At 32.3% G+C, this 9,793-nt stretch overlaps 1 protein-coding gene across 1 annotated transcript; it reads left to right on the top strand.

Moving 5' to 3' along the window:
* The first annotated feature begins 640 nt into the window (after positions 1–640).
* On the top strand, positions 641–6,742 carry LOC111023806 (uncharacterized). Its single transcript, XM_088126250.1, has 5 exons — positions 641–1,032; positions 4,785–5,105; positions 5,235–5,577; positions 5,674–5,916; positions 6,320–6,742. Exons 1-5 carry the CDS (start codon positions 641–643, stop codon positions 6,740–6,742), a joined length of 1,722 nt encoding a protein of 573 aa, XP_087982376.1.
* Positions 6,743–9,793: the final 3,051 nt, after the last annotated feature.

A 9,793-nucleotide genomic window follows, 5' to 3' on the forward strand; every position in this document is an offset into this window, starting at 1 on the left:
GGGATAATATTCTCTTAAAATCTAAATATTTTTAAAGATCCAAATATTTATTTCCTTAAAAAAAAACAATTTCTTTTCCTCAATTTCACCTTATTAAAAAATTTTCCCAATTAAAAAGAAATTTTGTTTGAGCCCGAAGTCGTTGAGCTCGGATAGATAGTAGATCGGAACGTAGAGGATGAGCTATTGGCCGCTGTTCCACACTTTCCCAGACCACTCACGAGACCTGAAAAACAAAGTTAGCACTCCGACGAGCAAGTTAGTTCTAGTCCGAGCTAACTTGCCGATTTTATCTAGGATTGGGTACCTTGCATTTAAGGGTCAAGTTTCTATTAGAAACTTGACCCGACAGGAACTCTGACACGCCCTAAAAACACGGCGTGTTGTCGGGATTGGAAGAGACCAGGTTACGGACTTTACCAAAGGTCGGCTCGTACGTTTAGGTTATACTCTGACTATCGACCTAAACATCTTTGGTTCGATTTCCATATTTCAGACGGGTGTCAACCCAACTCGCCTCTTCGATCATGAAACGTGACAAGCCAAAATTCGTATCCAACAAATTCTTTTTTTTAATAGAACATTTTGTTAAAACAAAATCTTCTTCTTCTTCTTGCAGACCCACCTTTTCTTGGTCGTGATGGAGGAATGTATGGAGGTTGTCAGAGTGTCGCGGGTTCAGTTGCTGCCGATTTGGTCTCGCCGGAGTTCGGGTGTTGGAGTTTGCAAATCTACTCGCAGAAGTCTACTGGGTCGTGGAGGTGCAAATCTGGACGGGAGTGTCGTCGGAGTGTACTGCCGAAGTGGGTCTGTGCCGCCTGGAAAGTCGTCGAAAAACTGGGTGCCACTGGATTCGGGTATTGCTATGTCGCCGAGTTCAAATCTGGGCGAACGGTCTACTATGTTGGTCACCAGAGGTTTGTTGAGCTTGTCGAGTCTTTGTGTCGTGGTCGGAGGTGTTGCCGCCGAGGTGCTGGGGCCGTTCGCACTCGCAGGATTTGGTCGTGCGGCTGCCGGAGATGTAGACTTAAAGTGAGAAGAAGAGGGGAAGAGGTGGGAGATGGAGGAGGAGGATAAAGATGAAGGAAAAGTGGGGTTGGAGAGAGAGAATGGAAGAAAAAGAAAAAGAAAAAAAATGTGAACTTTAATGGGTACGTGGGTTTTCCTAATCAGGAACAAAACCAAATTCTCTTCCTCTACTCTCTACCCTGTGTATTCTCTGTGTTCTTTGTCCTCTTAAATACTAAGGAAAACAACCGTAACCTATGCTAAAACGAGTAAACTAGATAAAAGGGGGAAATATTGTGAATAATAGAATGCCACGTTAGTAGACTTTGACGAGGGAAAAGAGGAAAAACCAAATATTCATATAATTAAAATAAAATAATTTATTTAAATAAAAATCAAATTTATTAAAATCAAATTATTTTTAAAACAAACTATATTTCTTTTAAATTTAATTTAATTAAAAATTTTACTTTAAAACTAATAATAAAGTAAACTTATGTTATTTTTACCAAAATAATTAAATAAAATTTAATAAAATAAATAATAATAAAATTTTAACACAAGAGTGCCGAACCAAATACGGTGTCTATAGCTTGCCAAGGCAAAAGACAAAGTATTGGGAATGCGTAATTTTTATTTACAGAATGGTAGAATGACAGACCTTGCTTGACAGGCTTGACCACAATCTTTGATCGGTTCGAATTAATCAACGAAAAAATAAAGTGCGACGGATCTGGCTTGACACAAGCTTCGACCACGATCTTTGATTGGATTCGATTTAACCAATGGGAAATTAAAAGGCAATGGACCTGGCTTGACACAGGCTTCAACCACGATCTTTGATCGGGTTCAATTTAATCAACAGGGAAATTAAAAGGCAACGGACTTGACTTGACACAGGCTTCGACCACGATCTTTAATGGGGTTCAATTTAACCAACAGAAAAACCAAAGATAAATAAACACGCTTGCTTGAGCAAAAATGAAATGCCACAAAATTTTCTACCCTGTGGCTTTTTGGAGACTTCTTCAAGAAAAATGCATTAAATGCATAAAACTACGTATGAAATATGTGTTTGACGCATGATGATAATAGGAAATTTTATCTTGGATGAAAAAAAAAATAGAGTGAAATCACTTACTTGTGTAATATAAACTTGGGATTGTTCATATAGCCCGATCACCACATTTCGCTTCCTTCTAAAAATCCTTTTAATTGGGTCGAGAGAACACATAACATACTGAGACTTGGCCATCAAACATTCCTTAAATGGGATGAAGACTTTGCCCCTGATAGCTTTATAATGTCATATTTGCCCAATGGTTTAGAGAACAAAAATACTTATCTTTAGGCTTCCTGTGCCCCTATGTTTGATTTCGAGTAAATAAGTAACCGTGGAGAAAGTGAATGTATGCAACTACCGTCATTCATAAATAGAAAGAAACGAATGGAGAACAGACTTTGAGATTTCCAATTATGACAAAGGATACATATCTTAAAGATATTGTTCAAATTTGTAGGCTATAATAGAGAATGGATACACAAAATGATTTTCAAGTAAAATACTGAGATCAAAGTGAAATTTTTTGAATACACGAGAAACTATGCATAATACTTTCGAACAATATTTGAATTGACTGGATTTAAAAACTCGTTGCCATCCATGTTGGCCAGAACTAGTGATTCCCTAGAGAAAATCTTTTTCACCACAAATGATCCTTCATAATTCGAGGTTCATTTACCTCAATGATCTTTCTGCAATGGGAGGATTCTTTTTAGAACCAAATCTCCCTCTCTAAACCTTCTTAGGCGCACTTTCTTGTCATAAGCTTTCATCATTCCTCTTTGGTAAAGTTGTCATTTGCATAATACCGTAACCTCTTTTCTGTTAGCTTTTGGCCTTAATCTCAAATTAATTAATTTTAATTAATTAATTAATTAATGTTTTGATGATAACAAATTTAATTTGTATTTATTGATAATTTTAGTTTTTTAAAATGTCCACATCGTAGAGCTCGTTACAATGATTCCAACGACTATTAGATCATCCAAATCGGAGCTCAAATGGAGAAATTACGATGGAAACAAATTAGAAGGAAAAATACCCGAGAAAATGACGTAGACAGTTCGTAAGCTGACAAGTGGCAAGCTTCTTTTTAAAAAATATATATATTGAAAAAGAAAAGAAAAAGATTAAAAAAATTCAAAAGTTAAAATTAAAAAAATTAAAAAAAAATTTTACATCATTGCTGACATGTCAGTGTTTAAAAAAAAGTTTTGAAAATTATTTACCATTTCTCACATATACATATATATATTATTTTATTATTATTATTATTATTATATAATTCAAAACTTGTTACATCATTATTTATATATATATATATATATATATATATATAATTTTATTTTATCATCATTGTTATATTATTATTATTATTATATTATTATTATTATTATATAGGTATTATTTTATTTTATCATTATATATATATATATATTATTATTATTATTATTATTATTATTATATATAATCTTAATTTATTTTTTCAAAATTATCTCAAACCTTCATTTTTAATAATTAAGATCTAATGGTCCAAAATTAAATTTGATTTTTTTACCATTTTCTTCCCTCTATTTAAACTCAACTTCTCCTTCAAAATTATATAACAATTCTCTTTTCTCAATCATCCATAACTTCAAAATTCTCACTTGTTAATCTCTCCAAGTTCTCAATTTTTCTTTTCATCTTATTTGTGAGAGAAATTTATTGTTGTGAGGATTGAATTTTTGTGAGCTCAAATTTGTACATTTACTCTATTTGAGAGTTTGTAAGTGTGTTTCGAAATTTCCAACTCATTGTAACGGTGTGATCCTCACCGTGGAGAAGATTGTCTTTGCTCATGTGAAGAGGAGTGTACCGGTTTGACTCCTACCGTAGAAAGAGTCAGAATTTCAATTTACAACTCAAGAGGTGCTTGGGAAGTGGAGTAGGACAGTTATGCCGAACCACTATAAAAATTCCCGGTGTCAAATTTCTCTAACTCTCTCTCTTATTTATTTTTTTCAATTAATCTTAGAATTTTATTGTTTGCTTTAAATTTCTTTTGTTTGCCTTAGAATTTATTTTATCTTACTTTGTTAAAATTGCATATCTCAAAAAGTGTATTATTTTTGTTTAAATTGGGCCATTTATTAAAAGTTTATATTTTTTTAATTAAACCCTATTCACCCCCCCCCTAGGATTGCCATACCGATCCAACAATTGGTATCAGAGCAAGGTTGCTCTTCTTTGATAAACTTAATTGTTTTTGAGCTATGGCAACTTTAGGTTTCATCCCTTTTACCGATAGTCAATCTATTACTAAGCCTCCTTTCTTTAATGGTAATAATTATAGTTATTGGAAAAATAGAATGAAATTTTTCTTGTTTTCTATTGACTATGATTTGTGGGATGTTGTTGAAGAGGGATTTAAAATTCCAACAAAAGATGTTGATGGTGTTAAAGTTGTAAAGCCTAAAGAATAATGGTTTATAATTGAAAAGAAAGCATGTTCTTCGAATGCTAAAGCTATTAATTGCTTGTTTTGTGCTTTGAATGAAGTTGAGTATAATAGGGTGTCTATTTGTAAAACCGCTAAAGATATATGAGATAAATTAGAAATTACTCATAAAGGAACTAGTCAAGTAAAAGAAACAAAGATTGACATGTTAGTTCATCAATATGAAATGTTTAAAATTGATGAAAATAAAGCTATTTTCGATATGTTTATTAGATTTACTAACATTGTCAACGCTTTAGAAGGACTTCGAAAAGAATATTCAAATCTTGAGAAGGTAAAGAAGCTCTTATGGTCATTGCCTAAAAAATGGGAGCCTAAAGTCACCATCATTCAAGAGGCAAAGGATCTCAAGACTCTCTCCATGGACGAACTCATTGGTTCATTGATGACGCATGAGATAAAGATCAAGAAAAACATGGAGGATGAGAAGAAAAAGAAAGATAAGAGCATAGCATTAAAGGCAATCACCTTGGAAGTTGACTACGAAGGTGAGAATACCCTTGATGAAGATGATGTGGCATATCTCTCACGTAAGTATAAAAATTTCATCAAGAGGAAGAAACAATTCAAGAAGCATTTCTCCAACTAAAAAGAGTCAAAAAGTGAAAAGAGCAAAAAAGATGAGGTAATTTATTATGAATGCAAAAAATCGGGTCATATTAGAACCGATTGTCCTCTTCTTAAATCATCCAAGAAATCCAAGAAGAAAGCAATGAAGGCTACTTGGGATGATAGTGATGAAAGTGGAAGTGAAAGTGAGAATGAAGAAGTGGCCAACTTTTGCTTCATGGCTCATAGTGACAAAGAGGATGAACAAGATGATGAGGTAAATCTTGACCCCCTTTCTTATGATGAGTTGTTTGAAGCTTTTGAGAATATGCAAAATAATTTAGAAAAACTTGGTTCTAAATATGTTATGCTTAAAACGAAATGCAATGTCTCAACTAGTGAAAATAAGTCTTTACGTGATGATATTGCTTGCTTAAAGAAAAATGAGCATGATGTTGTAAATATCTCTTGTAATAAGCATGTTCTTGATTGTGATGAGAAAAATGCATTACTTGATAAAATTTGATTTCTTGAGCATGATAGTTGTGAAAAGGATAATTTGATTAAATTGCTTAAGAAAAATGAATCAGATGCTTTAGTGGAACTTGATAAGGCTAAAGATTTTATTAAACAATTAACAATAGGTGCTCAACGGTTGGATAAGATAATTGAAATAGGTAAACCTTATGGTGATAAAAGAGGTTTAGGCTATATCAATGAATGCGCTACTCCCTCAAGTTCTAAAACTATCTTTGTTAAAGCATCTCCTAATATGCCTAAGCTTGTTGCACCTAAGGTTGTATCTAAACATACTAAAATTAACTTTGTGCCTATATGTCATTATTGTGGTATTGAAGGTCATATAAGACCCAAGTGCTTTAAATTAAAATATGCTCAAACTACTTCTTTTAGAAGAAATTTCTCTCAAAGGACAAAGTTTCACAATGCTCCAAGAAAGAATTTCTCCAAGAAAAGTAGGATGCATAAATTTGTTGTAAAAAATAATTCACTGCATAATGTTGTTTGCTTTTCATGTGGCAAGTATGTACATAAATCTTATTCTTGTTACTTGTCTAAATCTTATGCTTTCAATAAAAATGCAAAAATTAAATGGATCCCCAAGTTTGTTAATGCTAACCTTCTAGGACCCAAACAAGTATGGGTACCAAAAGATCAAATTTAAATTTTTGTGTTTGTAGGTTTGTTTGAAAGCTTCCAAGAAAAGTAAGTGGTACTTGGATAGTGTTTGCTCGAGGCACATGACGGGAGACCAATCCAAGTTTGTCACTTTCTCCAAAAATGATGGAGGTTTTGTAACCTTTGGTGATAACAAGAAAGGTAAAATAATAGGTAAGGGTAGTATAGGTAATGAATCTTCTATTTTGATTGAAGATGTACTTTTGGTTGATGGTTTAAAGCATGATTTACTTAGTATTAGTCAATTGCGTGATAAAGGATTTAGAGTTGTGTTTGATAAAAAGAATTGCATCATTGAAAATGCTAGTGGTAGAAAAGTTTTATTTGTTGGAAATAGAGATGAAAATGTGTATACTATTAATTTGAATGATTGTCCTATTAGTGATAAATGTTTATCGGTCTTGCATGATGATTCTTGGTTATGACATAGAAGACTAGGACATGCTAGCATGCACTTAATTTCAAATATTTCCAAGAATTCTTTGGTTAGAGGTCTTTCCAAATTTAAATTTGAAAAAGATAAAGTTTGTGATGCTTGTCAAATGGGTAAGCAAACCAAGTCTTCTTTCAAATCTAAAAATATGATCTCTACTACAAGACCCCTACAACTATTACACATGGACTTATTTGGCCCTTCTAGAATTGCTAGTTTTGGAGGGAACTATTATGCATTTGTGATAGTTGATGATTTCTCAAGATTTACTTGGGTTTTGATGCTAAAACATAAGGATGATGCTTTGAAAAGTTTTTCTAGTTTACCGAAAGACTTCAAAATGAAAAATGATTTTTGATTCTAAAATTAGGAGTGATCATAGAGGAGAATTTGATAGTAATGCTTTTGAAAATTTTTGTGAAGAAAATGGATTTTCTCATAATTTCTTCGCTCCAAGAACTCCTCAACAAAACGGTGTGGTTGAAAGGAAAAATCGTACTTTGCAAGAATTTGCTAGGTCAATGTTGCATGAGTATGGTTTACCTTCTTACTTTTGGGCGGAAGTCGTTAACACCGCCTGTTATGTTTTAAATAGAGTTTTAATTATACCTCCTTTAGATAAAACTCCTTATGAACTTTGGCATAACAAAATTCCAAATATTGGGTACTTCAAAGTTTTTGGTTGCAAATGTTTTATTTTGAATAACAAAGAAAAGCTTGGAAATTTTGATTCTAAGACGGATGTTGGTATTTTCCTTGGTTATTCCTCTACTAGTAAAGCTTATAGAGTTTTCAATAAAAGAACTTTGGTACTTGAGGAATCTATGCATGTGGTATTTAATGAATCTTGCAATGTTGTTTCTAATGATTCTTAAATATTTAAATATTTAAATATTTGCTTGGAACTATTGATTTAGGCTTGTGGTATCGTAGAAATGTTGAATTTAATTTGGTAGGATATTCTGATGCGGATTTTGCGGGTAGTTTACTTGACCGAAAGAGTATTAGTGGGACTAGCCAATTTCTTGGTAGTTCCTTAGTTTCTTAGTTTAGTAAAAAGTAAAATTCGAATGTTTTATCCACTACCGAAGCGGAATAAATTGCGGTTGTTATTTGTTGTGCTCAAATTCTTTGGATGCAACGACTCAACTGCCACGTCATACACTTTATGTATTTTTCCTTCCGACTACTTTCTACCATAATTTCTTCGTTTGAGCTCCATTTTGGGTAATTCAAAAGACGTTGAAATCCTTATTTCGAGCTCTATGCTGTGGACACTTCAAAATACTAAAATTGTCAAATAAAAAAAATATGTATTATCACTAAATCATATAATATTATTGAAACTCATAATAAATTTATGTTCTATAATAATAATTCTTACACATCAAAAACAATTAATACTAAGTGTGTTTGTTATCATCAAAACATTAATTAATTAAATTAATTAACCGAGATTAAGTGCCAAAAAGCCAACAAGAGGTGTTCTGCAGCTTTGAAGAGAGTGCGATGTTGAGTCCCTTGTACATTTTTGTGTTTCTCGATGATCAATGAAAAAGATTTGGCTCATGGCCGGCCTTCTTGTTTCTCTTTTTTTTTTCTTAGTTGGAATATTTTGTGTTTTATGAAATGGTGTTGGTTCTAATTTGCTTTGCTCGGCCTAACTTTTATGGAGTCATGGTAACGCATTTACCTCGGCCTAGAGTGTGAAGCACTTGTAAGAGTGGTCATCATGCTAGGTCTTACGGTCACTATGCAAAATCAAGATAGCATAAATAACGTTCTTCTCATTTCATGTAACATTAAAACAGTGTTTACATAACAAGAAATTCGCTTGCACCTTCCTCTAAGAGTAGTACACTCAAAGGTGCTCGGCATTCCAAGGACACCGCAGGGCCTTGTCGTGCAGGTCTTCTAGCACATAAGTTCTCAGGTAGATAATCCCTGTAATCGATACAGGCCCTCCCAATTAGGGCCAAGTGCTTCATCAGTCAGGTTCTTGGTGTTTAGCATCACCCTCCTAAGCACCAGATTTCCGACTTCGAACATGCGTTGCCTCACTCAAGAGTTGTAGTATCTAGCGGCTCGACTCTTGTGTTGGACTACTCGGAGTATACTATTAAATATTATTATAATAATATTTTATATTAAATGATGATGGTTCTAATAAAATAGTATTTTAGTAGATGTAATTTTATTTTAATTATTTATTATTTATTATTTATTAATATTAAATAAATTGTTTTGGTAAAAAAATATTTACTATCAATAATATAGTAATAAAATAAATTATTTTTGTAATTAAAAAAATTAGCACCACAATGTATTTTTGATTAGCTAGAAAGAAGAGGGGGGTATACCAGTAATTGTCATATATCTTATTCCGATTCCAATTCCAGACAGTTTTAGTAAACAGTATCAAAGGAGTTCTGATTCCGATTCCAGAAAATTTGTGGTAAACAACATCAAAGGAATAACATTCTCATTCCGATTGATTTTCATTTCGATCATTTCCATTCCGATTAGGTAAACAGGGAATGAGTGGAAGGGGAGACACAAGAATAGAGATATGGGTGGGAGAGAAATCTATATCTAAATCTAAACTATATATAAAAGGGACTATAGGGAGAAACTTTATCTCTTCCTATTTTGCACTTTAATTTTAATGTTTTCTTTATTATTTTGATGACATTTTGTTATTTCACCTCTCCCTCTCAAATTCCACTCATTCTCTCCTTTATCTCTTTATGCCACCCTCCAAATTTTTCTTTTTTTTCTTATCTTTTTTTTTTTACCTATATTTAAGTTAAAATGAACTAGAAAAAAATAGGAAACGAATGGGAAAAGTTTGAATAAAATTGTTGTCAGTTTATTCCTAAAAATTAATTATAAAATTAGTGACATTATCTTTAATTATATAATTAATAATAGAATTTTGAAAGTTATAATATTTTAATGGTTAGATAATTATGTTTAGAAAAATAAAAATATAAAATATATTAAAATGAATAATTAGATGAATTCATAAATTGAAATTAGTCGG

This window comes from Momordica charantia (assembly GCF_013281855.1).
Source record: "Momordica charantia cultivar OHB3-1 chromosome 7 unlocalized genomic scaffold, Mcharantia_2.0 BLBB01000007.1, whole genome shotgun sequence".
In the NCBI taxonomy this organism is placed as follows: Eukaryota; Viridiplantae; Streptophyta; class Magnoliopsida; order Cucurbitales; family Cucurbitaceae; genus Momordica; species Momordica charantia.

Bases quoted from the DNA above. Each gene is read 5' to 3' on its own strand.
- LOC111023806 (XM_088126250.1), top strand. From the start codon at position 641: ATGGAGGAATGTATGGAGGTTGTCAGAGTGTCGCGGGTTCAGTTGCTG. The intron at 1,033-4,784 runs GTGAGAAGAAGA...TATGTTTATTAG, and splicing joins GCCGGAGATGTAGACTTAAA to ATTTACTAACATTGTCAACG. The intron at 5,578-5,673 runs GTAAATATCTCT...AGTTGTGAAAAG, and splicing joins AGAAAAATGAGCATGATGTT to GATAATTTGATTAAATTGCT.